We start from the raw sequence: 23,013 nt of genomic DNA, 5'->3' as shown, positions 1-23,013 counted from the left end.
TATTATTTCATTGTACACCACTTTGGACTGTGGTTGTTGTAATTGTGCTAAAAGGTCAAATACTGAGAATAATGCCAGGGCTGCAGCTCAGAAACAGGAGCTTTTAGCTTTTGTGCAGCTAAAGTTATTATTCTGGGCACAAACAATCAGCTTATTGTTTGATATGTGATAAAAGGCATGCGTCTTTCAAAAGGTAGATGAACAGTTAGCCAAATGCTATCTAGACAATATCCAAAATGTGCAGCAATTTGCAAAGGGGTGGTCATTTTTGCCAATGCAAAAGCACTCTAATCAGTTACTTTTTTTTTTTAGCTGGGAATGCTGTAAAGGGCTTTTTTTAATGGCAGTAATCGTTACCTGATAATCTTCCTTTATTTGCTTTAGTAATTTCGATTGTGTATCACTGTGTTTGTGTCAATCCTGACTACCCAGAGAAGGCTGAAATATGCCTAAAAGCAGCTGTGTGGTGGGATGCACAATGAAACATGTATAAAATGCAGTCCAGAAAAACTGAGGGGATGTATTGTATTCTATAAATTGCAGTTCAGTTAGTGAGATCATTTCAAAAACTTCAAAAACGGCAATTATGAATCATGCTTTATAACTCAGAGGTCAGTGCTGTACCTTGTTGATGGTAGAGCAGCAGCTTTCCTTTCTCCAGCACAAGATTGAGGCTGTGATCTCTGTGTCCTTCAGCATGCAGCAGAGTCCCTGAATTTTTCAGGGTTTTAAACTTCAGAGAGATGACCTCCATCACTGCCCAGCTCGGCCTGACGCTCAGTCTGTAGACCAGGCTACTGCTGCCATCAAAGCTTGCAACGTCTGAAGCTAGGGCACAGAAAAAGTGGGAAAAGTTTTTTTTCTGCACACTTCACTCTTCTCATTGAATAACACACAGATCTGTGCCAGAGTCTGATGTGAAATTTATGGTCTCAGTTCAAAAATGAAAATACAACCTGGTATGATTCCGAGTCACTAGATCTTTTGGGACTTTTATATCAAACATTCATGGTTAGATTTATTGGCACCACCGAATTTCAAGTACAGATTTCAGAATATCTTTAGAATTAAAGGGAAATTAAACAGTTTGTATAATTCTTAAATAAATGTCCAAAGTTATTGCCCAAATAGTGAAGAAATAATACACCCCTTACGAATAAGCAGCTGCACAGCCTTTGGCAGCACCGGCCCGCTGATAGCTTCTGCCATCTTTGCTACACATTCATGCCCTTTAAATTTGCTGGTGTCCTTGAGGATTGTACCACAGTTTTTACCACAGCTGCTGGTTGTGTGTTTTGGGTGCCCTCCCACTAAAACATAATCCAAAATATCTCGGTAGCAAAGCTACAAAACATCATGATAGAACCACCACCGTGTTTCAGGCAGTGAGTTATTTTCTTGAGGTCTTCATTTAAGATCATTTAGGTTCATGTCGTTGTCTATGAGTTTTTGTGCTTTGGTTTTAACTTTGTCCATCAGTTTATTGGTTTCTAATCTCATGTTCTGTGAACACTTCTACTTACCTTTGTTTTAGTGCTATTATTATTTTAATTTACTCCTGTTTGGTATTTAGTTAGGTTTTCTCCTGTTTCCACATTATTTTCTGTTTTATTTTGTAGAACCTGATTATTTGTGCAGTTCACTTAATTTTATTGCTGTCCTTTTTGAGCCTGATTTCTGTTGCTGATTACTCTCATCTGTTGTTCATTTCTTAATTAGTCCCTCTATATATAAGAAGCCCAGTTTTCCTAGTTCCAGGCTAGATCTGTCATTTTCTTGTCTTTGCTCAGTCAGTCAGTGTGGTATGTGTCATCTCAGCTTCCCCTGTCAGGCAGTCGATCCATCTTCTATTGTCACTTGAGTTTTGTTAATTGTTAGTTTTCAGTTCCTGTCTCTGCAGGGTTCTTTTTTTCTTCTCCATAAAATCTCTGTTACTTTGAACTGTCTGCCTTCACCTTCTCCTGTAAGTCCTGTGTTTGGGGTCATTTCCCTTCCCCCATGAATCTTGACACTTCAGAGAGCCTGTCTTTTCTAGTGTGCAACATATAGCACGGGCTGAAATCACCACTCCAGCTCACTCCAGTTAATCTTGAAGTTATGGTTTTCCACAATCTGCTCAAGCCTTTACATTTTACTTTTGATGTCACATTTTTGGAAACAGTTGTATGACTTTTCTGGTGGTCACTATTGCCCTGTTGACTAGTATTTAATGCAATATATTTCAGTAAAAATAAAGAAAGGTAAACATAAATTCTTTAAATATCAGTAACAATTCAAGTCGTGTACAGTTTTTTTTATTTTTTTTTACTCTTTATTTAATAAAAATATTTTATTATATGATTCAAATTGTAATCGATTGATTAATTTGAGCTTATCCGTGAAGCTATCATACTTACTAGTGAGGAGCAACACTAAAGCTTCAATATGATAACTAAACACTTATTAATACTAAACCTAGAGCAGAGTTGTTCTTGAAAGAGATGATTCTCAAGGAGATTGATTAAAGAAAGAGAGGGACACTCCTACTCTCTGAGCACTTGGTAGCTTGTTCCACTTGTGTGGAACCACAAATGAAAACTTCCTGGATTGAGACTGCGTTGCGGGCAATACTAAATTATGTCTCTGAGGGGTACACGGTTGATAAGAAGGAGTACAAGCCTGTTTTCTGTCCACATGAATAAACAGAAAAGATGAAATTCCAGATCCATCCTCAACATCTTTAAGGATCTGGATTTTTTTTTTTTAACCAGAGACCAAAACTGTAGCAGCAGTTGAATGTGGACGGCATACTTACTATATCTGCAGCCATAAATTTCCAGTCTGAGTCCAATCCTCCCAGTGGAATTCCAGTCCAGAGGGATCAAACGAACATAGCGAGCGATCACTGACTGCTTCAGTTTGTACAGGACCACATTGTCAGCGTTACTGTTACCTGGAAAAGCCTGAAACAGCACAAGTATTTTAGTTTGCTTCATTCTTTTTATGCCAGAAAGAAAGATAAAAAACTAATTAATTGCAGCTGATGAAAAAACAGTTTCTGGTACATGTGGCCGGAGATGCTTCAGTCAGGATCAGGGGTACTATGAATGTACTTTGTTCCAATGAACATATCTGTACTCTTTAAAATGCTTTGCTAAAAGCTAAAAGCTTGACTAAAAACAAACTATGATGATAGAACCACTGAAAGATCTTTAGATAAAAATGCCACACCAGTTCTCAGTTTCATTCAAGGTCAGTGTGAAAAAAAATGTCTCCCTGACCCGTTCAGTCCTGAAACAGTCCCTCCGCATTTTCAAACTTAGAGCTCACACAGACCATTGATCCTATCTGCTCATGTTGTCTCTCGCCCCCACCCCTTTATCCAATGATCAATAATCCTGGGTCCTATTCTGTGTCCGTACCAAACCTCTCTAAAAAGACTAATGGCATCCATTTTCCCGATCAGCTGCCTGAGGAAATACAGGGAGACGTTCTGGTTGACAGTCACACACAGAGACACACCTGCATTAGTGTCTGTAAGGACCAAACCAGCAAACACACTCACATAAGCAAGCTACATATATGGTCATGCGTACATATATTTAAATGCACATCCTTTCCTCGCGTGTGTCCTCCTTATTCAAGAGTGTGTGACATTGCCTGTCTGTGTGTAAGTCTGCTGAATGTGTACTGATGAGGCTTTGAGAGTAAGATTGGCTTCCCCGTTGCTGCATAATTGTGATCTCGGTGCTCTCTTCAATGCTTTGAAGGACTGAGCCGGCTGGGCAGTGGAGCGTTAAGCTCAACAAATGGCTGTTTCCTGCTGAGAAGGCTGAGAAGAACAGCATCTCATTTACTCGCCCGAGCACCTTTTGAAATATGAGTAGCCTCTGACAAGCTTTCAGCCAAGGAGAGAGAGATGGGGGGAGAATAAGACGACGAAGAGGAGGGGAAGATATGAGAATGAACTATAGAGCAACAGTGACTGACAATGTATTCTCTCCATATTAACACAGTTTTTTTACCTACTTTACATACAGCACAGTGAGGTGTCGTTGAGTTTCTGTTCATGTATATCTACAAAGGAGCTGCAATTTGTCAGACAAGTTTGAATTTTTTTCCCCACCTACTTTCCTATCGGATATCTACTAGTTTTACATCTTTGGGCATACGTCCACATGTACTGAGGCATTATTTTTTGCTCTCAAAAAATAACCTTTTGTACACATCAAAATGAAAAAAACTAGTGCTGTCCAGGTATTTGCATTTTATTTAGGATTGCAAGATGGACAATACTGCATATCTACACCTACCTCGTGTAAACAAAGGGGATAATGGAGCATAAAACTGCATTTGTGTGTGGATGAAAAGCCAAAACACCTGTAAGGACCTGTGTTTAAAAAAACATTATAACTTATATGAATTTATAATCTAATGATGAAGATTTATGGTAGGTTTCAGAGAGAGGATCTAACATCTTATACAGTAGATTGTGTCTTTGTATATTCATATTTCATCACTGAAGGGCAAAATAATGTGTATAAGTGGGATGAATCGATGAGTCATGATGTTGGTTTAAGGACTGTCACAGATGTGCTGCATAGCCCTACCTTACTTCTACAAATTCCTGGAAAAATTAGCACACAAAGTGTATCAGATGTGGGTTTGCACATGTATATACAAAAGTACTAAGACAATGAGGTGGTTAATACACACACAGATGGCTGGTTCTCCTCTGATCATTGTTGCAGCTTTCATGCTGATTAACTTTGTATTGAGCTATTCTGTGGGGGTTTTTTGTTTGTTTTTTTACAACATCTGCTAGGTTACCTGACATGTTCATAAATTTGCAGATCAATTTATCAGATCCTATCTAGAAGAAACAAGTGTTTCTGCTATGTCCATATGTATATATATCACAGATGGAATTTGATTTAATTGGCTTATAACTGGTTTACAATGACTTGGATTATAATTGGCTGGAATCAGACTGTATTGTTAAAGCACCTTGAGATAACACTCTCCAAAATCCACTCCAAATGTAGACACAAAAACAGAAAGAATAATTTTGCACATCTATAAAACTTTATGGGAAATGATTAGACAGCCAGATGACTCAAATGTGACTACACATGTATGTAGAACAAGGCGTAAAAAGCTGTACTTAAGTACTTAATTTTCCACCAGGAGATGAAAGAAATCTCAATAAGAGTCAGTGGGAAACTGCGTGACTGATTCTATTGTGTTTGCAGTGAAATTTCCATCTTCCGTGAGACACTAAGCTGCCCTGACAAATACCCAGAGCTTTAAACACATTCTGGAAACTAATATGGATTCAACTTTCATGCTGAGAGTCACATCAACAGGTTTTTAAGTTGAAAAAGTTGCACCTTATTCCTGTTTAATGATTACCCTCAGAGGATGCGTTCCTTTACACTGAAGCATCCGGTATCTTATCAAATTTGATTTAAAAGTTGCACATCTGGCTAGTATAGTATTGGGAATCCTAAATATACATAAAGCAACTGAAGTACTGAGAGATGTAGTCACCACAGGCCTGTCACAGCCAGCTTTGTACTATCAAGACTGGCTTACACTGACTAAGCTAACACGTGTTCATTCACCAATATACTTGGAAACTAGAGATGGACACCAATGCCGCTTCAGGAATCAAAGCTGTGACATTTTCTCTGGCAGGCATTCTTTCTAACAACAGCGCATGCCTCCTGTCAGCAGAGGTTAAACTGTCTGACGGCAGCTCTGTGCCATTGTCAGAGCCCTGCCTTAGTTCCTTTTACTGCTCCATGCACTGTTAGTAAAAGGTGAAATTGTGAGCAGGCTTCCCCCTTCAGCCAGTGAACCCCCTGAGTAATGAGACTATAACAGTGAAAAGTAGTGTAATCATATCAAATTATATCAAACTATCTAGATTGTAGTGTTACTCAAGAAAATTCACTTTTGTGACAAATATTGAGTGATGAAGAAAATAGATTTGCCACTGAACTAAATCCGTGTACCATATCATTGCACAGAGGGAGGTGTGAATCTGCTTGTGATTCAATAAACTGCTGCAGCGTCTTCTATTGCTGAAAACCACTTTCTATTTAGCTGTAAACTTATCTTCAATAACAAGACATACAAAGAAGATCTCCAGTCACATTTATCTAAACCAGAGAACTAAAATGAAGTCCCAAATATTGGCTATTTCTAAAGTTAACATAAGGTCGCTGGTACAAACAGCGATTGTCCCCACCTGCACCAACACCCTATGCTAGGTGGCACAAAAAAAGCAAAGAACAGAAGAAAAACGTCCTGAAGGCAGCGCCTGTGATTCTTACATTATTTTTACTATTATACATTTGCATTTTACATCAGAAAATCATCTGGGTTGAAAGAAATACTATAACGTGTTTAATGTTAGAGCTCAGCTAAGAAGTAACCTCCACCCGGTTAAATAAAATAGTGAAGTATACATGCCTTGTCATATTGTTTGTCCCTACGATGCATTTTGTATTTTTTGGATACCACTGCAAAATTTTTGCTGCAAAGGGATAACATAGTACCTTAACCTAATGCTATTTAAATGACATAATAAGACAGGCGAAATGCAAAAAATGCATTTAAATTATACAGAAAATGGTACGCTAAAAATGCACAATGCCATGAGATCATGTTTGCATATTTCCTCTGTGTAGTGATACACTTGCTAATTGCAGTTAAAAAAAACAAACAAATTAGTTTCAACCTGAAATCAAGCACATAAAATTGAGGATTTTCCGATTAACTGGGTCATGATTGCTGAACAGAAACATTGTTGTATACGTTTCCAATTGTATTTTATGGGAATTTTAGCATCACAATCTTAGTGCCAATCAGTTTATTCAATCCAACAGAAGGAAGACCTCTCCATGACCAATATCTCCACATTTCAACAACTAAAACATTCTAGATGGAGAAATGGCACGAATGAAAAAAAATATAGAATTTATTGGGGGTTAGGTTTTCTCTTTAACTTTAATGACAGTCAAGACCACAGATTCAAATAGATCTGTGGTCTCTAAAAGGGCGAGCTTTGACACTTTGGTGGTGTTGGGACTTTTCAGTAGAGATACCATATCACCATATAAACATGAGGATTAATGAAAATAATTCAGAAAAGACAACCAGTGCCTGCTTGTTGTCCAGACTGTATTTCTTGGATTTATGAAGTTGACTTTTCACATCTTTGCCCACCTTGTTCCTGCACAGATGTTTTAAAGTGGTAATTTATAAGTTGCAGAGGAGTTACCCCTAAGCTGTCTTCCTGTCGGTGCTTTCTCCAGTTGTGTCCTGTGTCGCTGAACATCAACAGGTAGGCCGTAAGCCAATCAGAGCTGCCATAACGGCCCTGTGTGGCAACAGCTGTAATTTCCGTTCGCCTCCAGAGATCCACCTCCAGCCACTGGTACCTGTCTGAGAGCAGAGGAGACCAGCCTCCAGCTCCTGCACAGGGGACAGAGACAAACAGTTTTATTGATTGGGAATCTTCTGTGTGTGCATGCTTGGTGTCAGTCTCTCTAACAGTGGGTTGGGAGAAGGAATTAGACAAGAAGTAGAAGGGTAAGCATCCAGAGGGAAATGTAAGGCAACATAATGACCTCTGAAATGATGGAAACCCTGACTTTATGTAAATGTGTGTATGTTCTTGTAGGATGGAGAGGAAGCGTGATACAGAGGCTGGCAGAAAAGACGGCAAGACTCAAAAGTGAAACCATTGAAGTGAAATGTGATTCATTACATTTTAATCTACATGAAAGGACACTTTAAAATTTTGAATTTATCCCTAGAAGCAGACACTTAGTGTGAAGATTTTGAAAGATAATCTATTGTGTTTATCTGTCTCCAGCTTTATTTTATTATTCTCAGAATCAGTAATTTTGCATGATTTGCAGCCTATGAAGCCCCTTAGTTTATCCATACAATCCAGAAATCAGCATTCTATAATTCAAAATCATTTACAGTCTTGTTAATTCACTATTCTGCACTGATATGCTTGCAATTACCAAGCTGAAACATGAGTCTTTTCCACAGTGATTTGAAGAGCATGATCTTGACTCAGGGGTATTGTGCTCCATTTTAGTCCTGACAACAGCTGTTGCTGAAAAAGACATCCAAGAATGTAAGGGACTAACTCACACTGTGTTTGTATTTTAGTATTAAAAAAGTTCATTCAAAGCTGTGCGACATCTGACAATGCACTTGCAAAAAAAGAGAAACAAGCAAAAACACACCAAGGTGAAAATTATTTGATTTTCATACCAATCCTTTTATATTAAAATAGACTATTAGTTTGAGGAATCTGGAAACTAGAATGAAATTTTTTTTATAAAAGAAACAACTTTTATAAAACTCAATACTGTGTGATATTTAGCGTTTTATCAAGTTAGAGAAGTTACATTTTTTAGGTCCATTAAAACAAAACAAAATGTGTCATTTTTCTTTTTTGACTTGACAGTGCATCAACTTGACGTATCATGTTTTACATCAACATCATTCAGAGTGACAATAGATCTCTGCAAATGATCAACACTAAAAATGCTTAAACTGTATGATGCATAATTCTTGCCAGCTCCAGTATTTAGAGATGCCTGTATGGATGAATCTCCATCAGCTTTGCACATCTAAACACTATTTTTGAGAATGAGTCTCAATGTCTCAAAGAAATTAGCTGTATAAATAAAGATTGAATGAGAACAAGTAAAGTTTCCTCAACAATCTTTTTCCTAAATCTCCATCAAAATGGAATCAGTATGACAAAAGATCATTGCATATTCTAAATTAAATCCCTGCACATCTAATATTTTTTTATACTGAGATGTTGTGACAGTGAAATCTAAACCAATAATGCTAACATTAGATTTTCTTAAGCTCTTTCAAAGTTGGTTGTTTTAAAGTGATTTTACATCTGCAGGTTTCAAACAGCTGTACGTTCTGATTAAAGAGGGAAATGTTGAGGTTCGTAGTAAACTGTCATATTCCGTGGAAAAGAGGAAGGAGAAAGAGGTTGCAGGACTCAACAGGTGGGAGACAAGCAGGAATAAGGATGAGATGTTTAATAAACCAACACCAAGCACTGCAGTGGCAGGATAACCAAAAAGCTTACTAATAAAACAAAACTTGAAATAAAACTGAAGCAAAAGTACAAGACAGGCTGACATGGAAAACTACAACTAGGAACCAAACAAAGAAAAACCTAAACAAAGGAGAATTTATAGCAAGGGAAATAATACCACTCAAGGAGCATATGCGGCAATCAGGAACTAAAAACTGAACAGGATGTAAACACAACCAAATACACATGTGAGCAAATTTGAAAAGAAACCAAAAGATAAAGTAAAACCAGAGCATAAAAAACTCATAGATCAAAACAGTAAACAGTGCTTGCTTATGATGAGATGAAAATGAGATATTGAGCTGAGAATATGCTTCTGCCATAGAAATAGAGGCGGCAAAGTGGGTGAAGGTACAAACAAACTGCCCCAGAAAATATGTGTAAAATAATGAGTGGATAAGCTTGTGTTTACAAGAATATTTCTTCGCACTTTTGGTCGCATTACATTGATTTAGCTTTTATCCTAAGTCATTTACAAGATTAGACAATTCGTTAGATAAATAGCTGTGATAAACAATTCAGTTGTCGTCGCTATTGATTTTGTTGTCACCATTAGAGTATAAAAGTTTAATAATTTGCCAAAAACTTATAGATGATAACCATTTAATGGAAATAAACACAAGAACATAAACAAAAACATGTCTATTTCCGTTTTTTTTCCATTAAAAACAAATAATTGTACATCTCTCTGTCAGTCATTCAGCCATTCCTAACACTAAAAAAACAAAGGAACTATTATGTTATTTCAGTTTCATGTGGCTGTTTACAAAGCAGTGAATAAAGATAGTTATGTAACCGTGATAACAATCATCTCAAATAATTGTGATCATATGATTGATTGATGAACTAATGGTTAATTCTAACAGGCAAAAGTTGGGGGTGATGCGGGGTTCAGTATCTTGCCCAGATTTACCTGAACAATAATTTATGGGAGACGAACTAAGAAATTCCTGTTTGAAGGATAACCGTTTTAACTTGTGAGTTACAGCTGCCCATAAAACAAACAGATGAAACATAGATAAAATTCATGATTTTTCGGGATAGGCACACTTGTTCATCACCTCGCACATGCCCAGGTTATGTCCTGAATCGATGGCTCTGCAAAATGTAACAAAATACAAGTATCTAAATAGCTGGATTTGAACAATGAAAGGTCTTTCTTTTGAATTAACCTCAAAAAGAAGTGCAACTGAAAATAGGAAACATGCCAAATACAACCTTAAGGCTATACACAGTATTGTGTCATATTAGACGATGCATTTATAATACAGGTTTTTATTTGTGAGAACTGACCCTGTTGCACAAGATTAGTGGGTTGCTGATTGAAAGAGGAGAGGTGAATTAAGTCAGAGACACAAAGAGTTCTGCCTTAATACAGTTGCTGACATTTGCAGTGACATTACCAAAACTTACCTAGCTGCAATTTCATTCCTACCTTGGATGCTGCTGATATTCCCAACACAAAGAAGTGTTTGTGTGTGTGTCTGTGTATGTTTAATTAAAAAAATATGCTGAGTCAAGGCAAAGCCGAAACCATAGTATCAGATGGAGGGAGTTCTGTCCCACGGGCATGCACACACTCGCATAACAAACCAGTCAGCCTAAGAGTACTTGAGATTGTTTTGTCAATGTGAAGTCATGCTGACATAAGGACTATACTAATCAATACTACACACAGCCTGACACATAAACACAATGGACACATTCTGTACTCACATTGCATTACATCTATCATAAAGCCTGTTTGCCGTAATACAACCGACTGTGGACTCCACTCAAGTCGCTCCACACTGTTTCAGTGTAGTCTGATATTGTTCATGTGAAATGACAAAAAAATGCTGAATAAAATAATAAACATTTGGGGGAAAAAAAAAAAATCTGAAATAGTAGCTACAGTTTCCTTATGTAATTGTATTTTACGGTGTTATTCTATTACTGTGAGTATAGTGATTTATTTGAAAAAACAATTTAAAAACTGAAAGTGCAAAGTTCCTGCTTATCTTTAGAAAATTAGGACAGAGAAAATAATAAGTGTGGGACTGATTTGTAATTCTTAGATATTTTTATTTCATTTTATACTTGGGTGAATAACATTCATGGGGTTTCAGAGAGGAAACATTTGCACATAAATGGCAAAGAAAATGCATAATAACACATATTAAAATACTTTAAAATTCTTTACAGCTACATACAACCAAAAGGGACTTCTTGCTCTCTACCACTTTCAGTGTATTGATTTCTGAAAATTATGTTGGTCTGTGTTAATCTGTGTTAGATCCAGTATCTGCATCATGGATCGAACTTTCTAGCAAAACAAGATAAGAAATAAAAACATATGTAGCTCATTTTGCAATACCAAGTGACAGGTTCCCATGGTAACTCAATACACAATGTACTTGTTGTTTTACTGTAACTGCAAATCTTCTTTGGTGGCTCAATGTAGGGGTCAAGAGGTTTGAATACTCAATCAATTCCTTCAGTTGAGAACCTGCAAGTTAATTCAGCACTGAGCACAGATTTTTAGTTAAGATTCAACTCCATGGTGGTCAGATGTTTACAATATTAAATTATGTAAAGGTGTCACTGAATCAATATTGCATTGCGGTTGAATTTGGTGATTAAAAAATGCCAACATTTAATCAACATCTAAATGTGGAAGACTGGTTGTCTTGTATGATGACAGGGAAATTAATGTTTTTCAAATATATGTTAGACATTTTACAAATTGGAAATATTTTCAACGTCAATTTTCAGGCACCATTTTTCAATTATTCTCCCGAAAGACTTTTAAATGTTTCAGTCACAGTTTCCTGTCTTATTGACTGAAATGCTGCATTTTATTGCAAATCGTCCTCAAAAATCAACAAAACGATTGAAAAAATAAATGCTCTCACCAAGGACTAACAATTGTGTCAACTCAAAATGTCTGAGAGGAAAAAAAAGGTTCTAAAACAGCACGTGGAAGTGCAGGTGTTTCAAACAAAGGTCTGGTGACTTCTTCACCTACAACCCTTCAATATGTTTCTTGTTCAGGGTACATGTATCAGTGGTCTCCAGAAATGTAAAAGGTCAATGTTTTAATCGTGCCTGGGTTGACTACAATCACATTTATAGTAAGGCTGCCAAGAAATCAGTATTCCACTGATGTTTTCCTGTTTTGAAAGCTGTGTCTTGCTTTATGCTTTCATGTTTTTAAGCAAAGTGCTGTAATATCAATAAAAGCAATTTTTTTTCTGAATAAAACAATACACCGAGACATGTGAAATTGTACAACCAAGGTCCTTTGGGTTTGATTGAGTTTCAGGTCATTTCTTCTCCTCCTGCTGTACTTCCTGCTCATTATGGCAGAAGCTAAAGGCCAGAGCTAATAAGTACCTCAGTAACAAACATGGACACTGACAACACAACTGAAGAGAGCAGACACACTGACCTTTACCTATTACAGCTGGACTGGAGAGGCAAGAAGCAAAGAACACAGACAAAGGAAAGACAAAGAGTGAATGACTGACAAAAAAAAGGAGATAAAATTACATCTACAGGACTTCAGAGGGGGAAATAGGAGAAAAGTGACTGATAATAATACTTGTTAAACTGAGAAGAAACAGAGCCATCAAGGATAAGAAGAGAATGCAAACATGGAACTGTGTCCACCGTATCCAGGATGTCAGCCAGTTGTTTCATGCCTGTTGGTCAGCATTAAAGCAATGAGAAATGTTGCTTTCTCTCCCTTGTTACAGTGGCTTGCAAAAGTATTCGGCCCTCTTGAACTTTTCAACCTTTTGCCACATTTCAGGCTTCAAACATAAAGATATAAAATTACAATTTTTTGTGAAGAATCAACAAGTGGGACACAATCGTGAAGTGGAATGAAATGAATTGGATGTGTCAAACTTTTTTAACAAATAAAAAACTGAAAAGTGGGGCGTGCAATATTTTTCGGCCCCTTTACTTTCAGTGCAGCAAACTCACTCCAGAAGTTCAGTGAGGATCTCTGAATGATCCAATGTTGTCCCAAATGACTGATGATGATAAATAGAATCCACCTGTGTGTAATCAAGTCTTCGTATAAACGCACCTGCTCTGTGAGTCTGAAGTTGTAAAAGTTGGTTTAAAGATCATCAGTCCAGTGTAGGAATCTGGGTGCAATATTTCTTCAAACCTTTAAATCAAAATTTTCCAAATGATATTGAGACAACGCTTGCCTTTTTTAAAACACTTTTGTTCAAACTGAACACAAAAGCCTCTTCTGCAACACAATATATAAAAGGATGTAATTACACTGATTCAAGCAGGCTGTGTTGGACCACAATTTCTGATAAACACAATTGAGATACAATAATTGGGCTAGTTTATCATTCTTAATTCAAACTCCACTCAGTGGAAGAGAGTGTGCTGCCTGCTGTTTCGCTGACGGTAGAACTGATCAACCTCATCTCTTTTTGTCCATGAGATGTCAGTTTTAAGAGCCCTCACGTAAGACATTACAGCCAGTAAACATGGGTTTCTGTAAAGAAAATGTGAGCTGCGTCCACTCTTGTTGCGTGCATACCCAGGAGTTGTGTTTCCACTGATACAGATGAGAACTAATAAAACCTACAACTGCTCCAGAGTCATTTGACACAGGACTGAAATAAAATTAAATCAATCAATAAACACTTTCATGTTGCATTCAGTTAAGTTCGATTCCCGGCTGGGGCCTTTCTGTGTGGAGTTTGCATGTTCTCCCCACGTATATGTGCGGGTTCTCTCTGGGTACTCCGGCTTTCTCCCACCACCCAAAAACATGCATGTTGGGTTCATTGGTGACTCCAAAAGCCAGAGGTTAGTGGGTTTTGTTGAACAGTGTAAAAAAAAGCTTTACATAGGTGATTTGGAAAACCTGTAACTGAACAGTTTTTCATCTACTGAAACAGTTCATGTATTCATTGTGAACAGTTCAACTCAGCCTCACAGTAAAACATGAAATGGTCAGATGAATTTTATTCAACCGATTTATTTGGAATATTATGAAATAAAAAGTATATTTGTTCAACACTGATAAAGGAAATTAACTTTGGTTGTGACTAAATCAATGCCTTTTTAGCTGTTTAGATAAAATGTGTATTTTTATCACTTTGAGCAACACGAGCCGAACACTGTTAAGTTCTAGATAGATAGATAGATGATAGATGGATACTTTATTAATCCCGAGGGAAATTTAAGGATCCAGTAGCTTATACAGTATACACTGATTACGAATCAGAATACAAAAAAACAACACAAGTGCAACACAACACACAACCACAGACAACACAGCATACTAACATCACAGATCACAGATCGCTTCTCCTCTCCTTGCGTGTGGCGTTGAACAGCTGAATGGCCCTGGGGACAAAGGACTTCCTCAGCCTGTCCGATGAGCATCCCGGTGACCGGAGTCTGTCACTGAAAATACTCCTCTGACTGTCCAAAGTTCTGTGCAGTGGGTGGTGAACATTGTCCAGGATGGTCAGCAGCCTGCTCAGTGTCCTTCTCTCCGCCACTGTGATGAGACTGTCCAGCTCAGTGCCTGCGACAGCTCCTGCCTTTCTCACCAGCCTGTCCACTCGCCCCGCGTCCCTCTTTTTTATGCTGCCTCCCCAGCACACCACAGCGTAAAAAAGGACACTGGCAACAACAGACTGGTAGAACATGCACAGCAGTTTGTTGCAGACATTGAAGGACCTCAACCTCCTCAGGAAGTAGAGCCGGCTCTGACCCTTCTTATAAATGGCGTCTGTGTTGGTTGACCAGTCCAGTTTATTGTCTATGTGAACTCCTAAGTACTTGTAGGTGTTGACCACCTCCACACTGACGCCCTCAATGAGGACTGGTGACAGAGGAGGCTGAGACCTCCTGAAATCCACCACCATCTCTTTGGTTTTAGTGTTGTTCAGTTGGAGGTGGTTGTGTCTGCACCACTTCACAAAGTCATCCACCAGGCTCCTGTACTCATCCTCCTGCTCCTCCCCGATACAAACCACAATAGCAGTGTCATCAGAAAACTTCTGGATGTGGCATGACTCCGTATTGTAGGAGAAGTCTGATGTGTACAGGGTGAACAGGACTGGTGATAGCATAGTCCCCTGTGGAGCGCCAGTGCTGCAGACCACAGTGTAAGAGAGGCAGTCTTTTAACCTGACAAACTGTGGTCTCTCTGTCAAGTAGTCCGTAATCCAGGATACCAGGTGGGCATTCACACCCATCTGCTCGAGCTTGTCTCTCAGTCTGAGGGGCTGGATGGTGTTAAAGGCACTGGAAAAATCACAGAACATGATTCTTGCAGCACCCTTCCCCTTGTCCAGATGAGAGTGTGCTCTGTGCAGAAGGTAGATGATGGCGTCGTCCACGCCCACCTTCTCCTGATAGGCGAACTGCAGCGGGTCTAGTGCATGGCGAACCTGTGGTCTGAGAATGTGCAGTAGCAGTCTCTCCATGGTCTTTGTGATGTGGGAGGTTAGCGCGACGGGCCTGTAGTCGTTCATTACGCTGGGGTGTGGCTTCTTCGGAACGGGGATGAGGCAGGATGTTTTCCACAGCTTTGGGACCTTCCCCAGTTGTAGGCTCAGGTTGTAGACATGCTGCAGAGGCTCTCCCAGTTCAGCAGCACAGGCTTTCAGAAGTCTAGGACAGACTCCATCAGGGCCGGCTGCTTTCCTGGGGCGCAGTCTCTTCAGCTCTCCTGTGACCTGGCCCGCAGTGATGATTGGAGGTTGGTGGGGGCTGTTTGTGGTCCTCGGAGGGAGGGGTGTAGGTGTGGAGAGTGGCAACCTCCTGACTGCTGACGGGGGTGGTGCCTCATTGACTGTGGTCACGGGGGGAGGGGTGAGGATGTAGTGGTATCCAGAGTGCAGGTAACAGCAGCTGGTGGGGGAGGTGCTGGAGTAGGTGTTAGACAGGCATTGACACCCATGGCAGGGCTATCAAACCTGTTGAAGAACTGGTTGAGCTGGTTTGCTCGAACCACATCCCCCTCTACAGTGCTGCCACTCTTCCTGCAGCCTGTGATGGTCTTCATACCATCCCAGACCTCCCTCATATTTGTTCTCCTGCAGCTTCTGCTCCACCTTCCTTCTGTATGTCTCCTTAAGGCGCAAGCATGGTTGCCGCTTCTGTCACGGCGGTGTCGCACCGTGACGTCAAAATGACGTTTCAGGCATGGCGCTTGCCTTGAAAAGACGGCGCTGCGCGTTGTCGTGCACCAGTCGATTTTTGTAACTTGGCTGCGCCGAGAACAATGAACCGGATGGACCGATGTGAGACCGGCTCAGTCAGGAGGTGCGTTTGTACAGGCAGCTGTACGAAACTGCAGTGAAACAGCACAGGGAGCACGTAAACTCCCAAAACTGGTGCACAGAGATTGGCAGAACTTTGGGGAAAGATGGAGAGTTCTGTAAGAATGTGTGGAAGAAGTTACGGGACAGATACGTGAAGGCAAAGAAGAGGGCAGAGACTCTGTTGATGCCGGGGGCTTCAAACCTTCACCTCTATTAACTGAATTAAAAAATTAAAATGATCCGAATACTGCAGCAGTATCATTAATTACAGTGTTCCTGCTCTTGACAGCGGCATTGTTTTCTTCTCCACTTTCGTGGTTGTAGAGTAGCGCTAACCTTCACGTAGCAGCGCCACCTCTGTGATGGAGAAAATTGCAACTACTGGCGCATCGACTTGCGCTGCTTGCGCCACTATACATGGCGGGCACGAAATCGTGACGTCATCAACACCGCTCGCGCTAGCAGACGCGGCAACCATGCTAGAGCCTTTAGCCTCTTTCAGCCTGCTCTTGAGCTCTCCCTGTACGCGCTTCAGCTCCGTTTGGTCCCCCTTTTTAAATGCCATCTTCTTCAGGTTCAGAAGGTGTTTGACATCGCAGGTGATCCAGGGCTTGTTGTTTGTGAAGCAGCGTACTGTTCTAGTGGGAGCGACAATGTCCATACAGAAGTTAAGGTAGTCAGTAGTGCAGTGTGTGACCCCTTCAATGTCCTCCCCAAAAGAGTCTTGCAGCACGCTCCAGTCAGTCTGCTCAAAGCAGTCCCTGAGGGCCTCTTCTGCCTCAGGAGACCAGCTCCTGAATGAGCGTGTGGTGGGCGGTCCATATCCACTGAGGGTGCACAGAGTTTACATTTCCTCAAGTCCCCAAATTTTAGTGCATTTCTAAAAGAAGTAAATATTTGTCATTGCTGCTAATTATACATTGATTTATTTGGGCCAACATTAAAGCATCAAAGGGGATGTTATTTTGGATGCCTCCTCCTGGCTCAGTGCTAGGACACAGGCCAAGGACGCACAGTGTCAGCGATGGATTATGTTTTTTTATGGCAGCATGGGTAAAAGATGGAACAGAAACTCAATTAAAAAAATGTATTTCTCTGAGAAGTGAGTTTGTGCCCATCAGAAACTGAGTATTTTTAAGTGTCCTTGAGTCCCCCCCACACACACAAAAAAAAGTGCAATACCTCTTTATAGATCAGAATAAGAACCTGCAATAGTCTAACCAGCTGGAAAACCTTCTCATGCCTCTGGGATTATTTGAAGTGTGAAGCAGCTTTAATTGAGAACCTTGTAGGTATCAATATTTTGTACACAACAAACTAAATCCTACATCTGGAACAGTCATGCAAAACAGGAACTATTCCATCCAAGGCTCATTTAAACGGTTTAAACCCTTATATGCGTAGTAAATTAAGAGAAATAAAAATGGTTGCCATGTTTTAACCAAAGACACCTTGTCAGGACTGTAGCTTATCATAGAAAAAAAAGTGTAAAGATTGACTTGAAACTGTGGTGAGACCTTAACACATCTCCAGATATTAGCATAATAGCCACGGAAGCTGGTCTGACTGGATAGAGTAATGGTTAGATTGCTGCCCTTCATGTGGTAACCGGGGTTCACATCCTGACCTTCCCCCTGTATGAAAGGTACGACCCCCTTACGCTACCTGCCTGAGATATGAGTGGAAGTTGCTTTGGATAAAAGCGTCTGCCAAATGCATGAACATAAAACTGACACAGCAGAATTATTTTACATTAACTAACAGCTTGTTCTCAGTTCATTTAAACATCTGACATTTCTCAGCTGAATGCATTAAAGCACTTATGCAACATTGAGATGTGAAAGCTAGTAATTTGTATAAGATGCTTTGAAATAGATACAAGACTAAGAGCTCATGCTCACCCTGAGCCATCTGCAGCAGCTCTTCATTAGTTCAACTCTACCTAGTTAGGTGCTGTTTACACATACCCGGGTATTTTGATAAATGAAGACCTTTCCCTTCGTTTGTGCCTTTCGTTTATACACAAACGGAGTTTTTTCCTCTGCAAACGAGGCATAAAAAAAACTCCGGCAAAAGTGGAGATTTTTTAAAAACTCCGTTTAGTGTTTGTGTATAAACTGGTTGAAAGAGACAAAAACGGAGTTTTGGGCAATTGAGAATGAGGAGTTGTCGTCATAGTACAGAGCTCCGCCCCTATCCGCCATGTTGGCAGGATGCTAGCGTGAAAACGCCATTCTCTCCGTTCGTTTACAGTGTACGCGTGTGTTTTTAAATCAGTAAGTTTAAACAGTCCAGAATTGCAAGAACATGCCTGGAAATCACTGCTGTGTGAAGAACTGTTCCAGTACCTCACACAATACGTTTGGGAAACATAGGAACAACGAAATACATTTTTTCGAAGTTCCTCCTGTCAGCGGTTCTCTATTAGGCTTCTGATTGGCTTGTGTGGAATTCTCATTGTTCTAACACTGCCACCGTCCGGCTTGGCGTAATTTAACAGCTCTTGATAGCGTTTTTATGCTGATCAATGTAGACGTGTTTTTTTTTTTAAACGGGGCTGTGTGCACCTAGTTATTTTTGCAAATGAAGGTTAGAAAATATGCTTTTATCAAAATACCCGGGTATGTGTAAACAGCACCTTAGAATGTAAGTGTACAATGATTCTACTGCATACAATGACATTTTAGTCTTCAAAAATAGCTTTTTTCACCCTATTCTCATTTCCAGGGTGTAAAGTGCTGCTGTTTTGTGGTATCTCTAAAATACACACAATGTGTATGTTGAAGTTGGTGCTCTGTTGCACCAAACACAACAACATCAGACTCCAACAACAAATGGAACAAATGACAGACACAACAAACCAGTCCCTCCTGAAACAGACACAGCTCCATCCACCTTACAAATTCACTTGAGTTTTCTCTCTGAAAATAGGACATTTATTGAACCTTCAACAAGTCATTCTGTCCTCACTATTCTACAAATTTCACCACTTTAGAGTCAGTCAGCGTAGGTGTATATAGTAGGTGACACAACACTTGTCAGGACAATGTGGATCCACCAGGAGCAGAAGATGTACCACCATATAGTGTTTTGTTAGCTAAGGTGAAAAGTTTTTCCACCCAGTGTCAGGTGAACAAAAGGGGAAGACACCAAAGGGGACATGAAGACAAAAACAGGACTGATGGGAAAAGGATACAACCCATTACAAGTGAATAAAAAATAAATAAAAAAAACTCCTCCAAAGTCAAAAGATCTACAAGAAAGCTATAAGTCACAGATAGCCAGGCAGAAAGATATGGCAATAATATCAGGGCAAGATTTGAAATTGCATCTATGTGAGCTTGGGGGAAATTTAAAACGTTTCTAAGTAGATTTGACCGGGACATCTTATATAGTTCAAATATACTCCAGGTACAGCTAAAACTGATTTTCTGAAAACCTGAGAGATAATATGTGGTTATATACAACATGTGACTCAGCACCTCAGAAAAAAGATATATTAACATTCTGGTAGATAGCTAATGAAAATAAGACACAAGGTCTAAAATGGCAGGTCACAGCTGTGGTCAGTCTGTTATCGGGACCTTAAAAACAGATACAATAAATCCAGCCTTGGCAGCTGACTGCAAAAGAATAAAATTAAGACCATCTAATAAAGTTGTATGCCTCTTTTCAAAGGCAAAGGGCTAGATATTTACACTCAGACTAAAAGCAGGTTTCTAAAAATCTGTGAAGTTTGCACCTCACTTGTTTGTTAATTTGCCAGATACTACCAACTGAAACTTGGTAGTATCTGGCAGGACTGACATGTGATCCCAACTGTTTTCTGAACTTCAGTGTACAAGCAAAGCAGCTCATAAAAGAAAAAGAAAAACTAATTCTTTTTTTAAAACAGGTGACACTGGCATTGGGTTCCAAGTTTAGTTTTTATGTAGCAGTGTCGTCCATATCACATTCTGAAGCCTCTGTTTCTAGTAAGTAAAGTGCGTAACTGTATATTTATGTGCAAACATGTAAAAAGCCCTGTTCGCAAGGTTAGCACCAGAACGTCTTGGCTAGGACTACCATTGCCATATACAACGAGATGACTGGTGCATTTTCTGATACCAAACATAGGAGAGAGTGGCAAACAATATGACGTTGCAAGCCAGAACCTCAAGTTTTACAGTCAAATCTTCAACCTGAAAGGTATCTTTAAAAAAAAATTTTTTTTCACTGCCCAAAATGCATTTTTATGAGTTCTGAGTTCTGAAGTTCTTTTGCCTACCGATTTTGAACGCACTTATTGTAAGTCGCTTTGGTTAAAAGCGTCTGCAAAATGACCGTAATGTAATGTAATGAGTGATAGGCACAAAGGCATAGAAGAATGCGCAGTTATCAAGATACTTTCACGCGTTCATGTATACTGACTGGTTTTCCAATATTAGCACTAAAGACTAACGATATCTGCATTTAGATCTACAGTTGGAGAAAGACATCGATAATAAGCCTCAGAATGTGTTTGACAACACACATCTGATGACCGTGTGCGAAATGTGAGGAAAAACAGATGAACAGACTCTTCTCAGATGACTGAGAATGTCAGTCCAGGACACACTCAAAGTCTCAGCATGAGCAGTCTTTTGACAATCACAAAGACTTGATTATCACAGGAGGGTTGCAGTCCATATACATATTGCAGACAAAATCAAAAAACAAAGGTCTAAAGAAATACAGAAAAAAAGTTATATGATCAGATAAGTCATCTCTCATCAAATTTTAGACATTTAGGTGAGAACATGTTTGGTATACACAAAGACATAAAGTGCCTGGAGCAGAAGTCCGTTATGCTGTTGAGGCATTTTTCCCACCATAAATCAATAAGCTATAGTGAATCATATTTGATGGTCTTCACAGTCTTAACTAAGAAGATCATCTAGAAGATTTTAAATAAACATTTTAAAATCCATCCCTGAATATGCACAATCTTATTATCATATATTGCATAAATGTGACTGAACAGTTAAAGTAGACATTTGGACATATGGACAACAGATAGTTTAGTAAAAGAGAAATTGGTAAAGGCACAGCATAAATGTTTACTTTCTGCCACGAATTAGCAATTATAGATATTTTTAGGTGTTAAATCAAGAGAAAGATGCAATAACAATTTCAAAAGAAAGCTAAGATGAGATGCATTTAGCTACATTTTGAAATGACACCAGGCAAGATTTACCCATTTAATTAGATCTGTGAAGAGACTGACGACCTGAGATTGAGAGGATTTAAATGGAGGTCCTGTGCAATCTCACCAGATATGGCATTCAAGAGTGGCTTTAAATTCCTACCTGAAGACAAAGAGGTGGAATATAAACATCACACAAAGATCAATTCGATTATATGGCTTTCTCCACACTGTTAATTTAAACCTACAGCCCCTGCTAATGTTATGACCCCTTTTAAAATCTAAATTGGCACTTCCAGAAAAAGATTACAAGGGAGTGATTGTATTCCAAGCCTATTCAAGCATAATTAAAGTGGTTTGAATGTGTAATTATCAGAATGGCCCTCTGAAAAACAGATTTACATGTTGAATACTGCCATTAACATTTACCTAGAAATGTTAAATGCTGTCATTAACATTTGGCTATAAGTAAGAATTAATTTTTTTTTTCTTCTGAAAATCCAAACAAGGCTGAGTTATAATTAAGATTACCACAGTTTGAGGTCATGACTACAAAGGGTCCAATCAAAGCGTAAAAGTCATATCCATTGACTAAATGGAGGCCAAAGACTCCATTCTTATCACATTTTTCATGTGTCACAGACATAGCTGCTCTCCTCAGAAGGAAATCAGAATGCAGGGACCTTACACTCTTTGTCTTTAACAAGCACAACAACTATTTCCAATGCTGCAACCTTGTTTTGGAATTCCACTCCAGTATCAGACTCACCGCATGCTGAATGGAAAAAGCTAACTCCCTGAGGACTCAGCAAAGAGCACCTGCAGCTAACCCATTAACCTCTGTGAGAGACAGGCTTTCACAGTGCAGTAAATTTTCAGCATGGCTGACCTCATTATTTTAAATTTGAAGGGTACACAATATACTACCGTGGTATCAGTTTCTCAGGTGCCATAGGCGGTAGAAGTAACCTCAGTTATTGTAATTTTACGGTATCTTGATTAAAAACTGAAGCTGAGAGACAAGACAGAGATAATCAAACTTTACCTTCTGTAGTTTTTATGAACATTTTTATGTTGTATTTTCTGTGCCGTATTTCTGGTGAAACTAATGTGTAATTAATGAAATGCTTCCACTGGTGAAGTGGCTGAAGAGGCAGACTGAGCCTTTGAATGACTCTATGTATTGCTCCACTCATGATGATCTTATTCCTTCTTAATAGAGTAGTACAGTTTAAGATGTAAGTTCTTGTTGTAAATTTTTGCACCCCTTCAACTTTTTTACCTTATTATTTTCAATCCTCACACATTATTTCACAATGACAAACCAAAAACACATTGAAGTGTTTTGATAATTCATCAACATCTTGATCATTGGAACCCTCTGTAGCGGGTCTGGATGTCCAGTATTTGTTGGGAAAAACAAT

At 39.2% G+C, this 23,013-nt stretch overlaps 1 protein-coding gene across 1 annotated transcript in view; it reads right to left on the bottom strand.

Moving 5' to 3' along the window:
- Window positions 1-23,013, bottom strand: part of LOC142400736 (contactin-associated protein-like 4) — a 100,716-nt gene that overhangs the window by 58,111 nt on the left and 19,592 nt on the right. Inside the window, exons 3-5 of the mRNA XM_075485911.1 lie at window positions 7,268-7,461; window positions 2,795-2,942; window positions 625-828 (exon numbers count right to left, since the gene is read on the bottom strand). Of these exons, the coding sequence (XP_075342026.1) occupies window positions 625-828; window positions 2,795-2,942; window positions 7,268-7,461 (546 nt within the window). The remainder of the gene's footprint in view (window positions 1-624; window positions 829-2,794; window positions 2,943-7,267; window positions 7,462-23,013) is intronic.

The sequence above is a fragment of the Odontesthes bonariensis genome, chromosome 15, assembly GCF_027942865.1.
Source record: "Odontesthes bonariensis isolate fOdoBon6 chromosome 15, fOdoBon6.hap1, whole genome shotgun sequence".
Lineage (NCBI taxonomy): Eukaryota > Metazoa > Chordata > Actinopteri > Atheriniformes > Atherinopsidae > Odontesthes > Odontesthes bonariensis.
The sequence above is the reverse complement of the archived record's forward strand: the minus strand, read 5'-3'. Positions and strand labels throughout refer to the sequence as shown.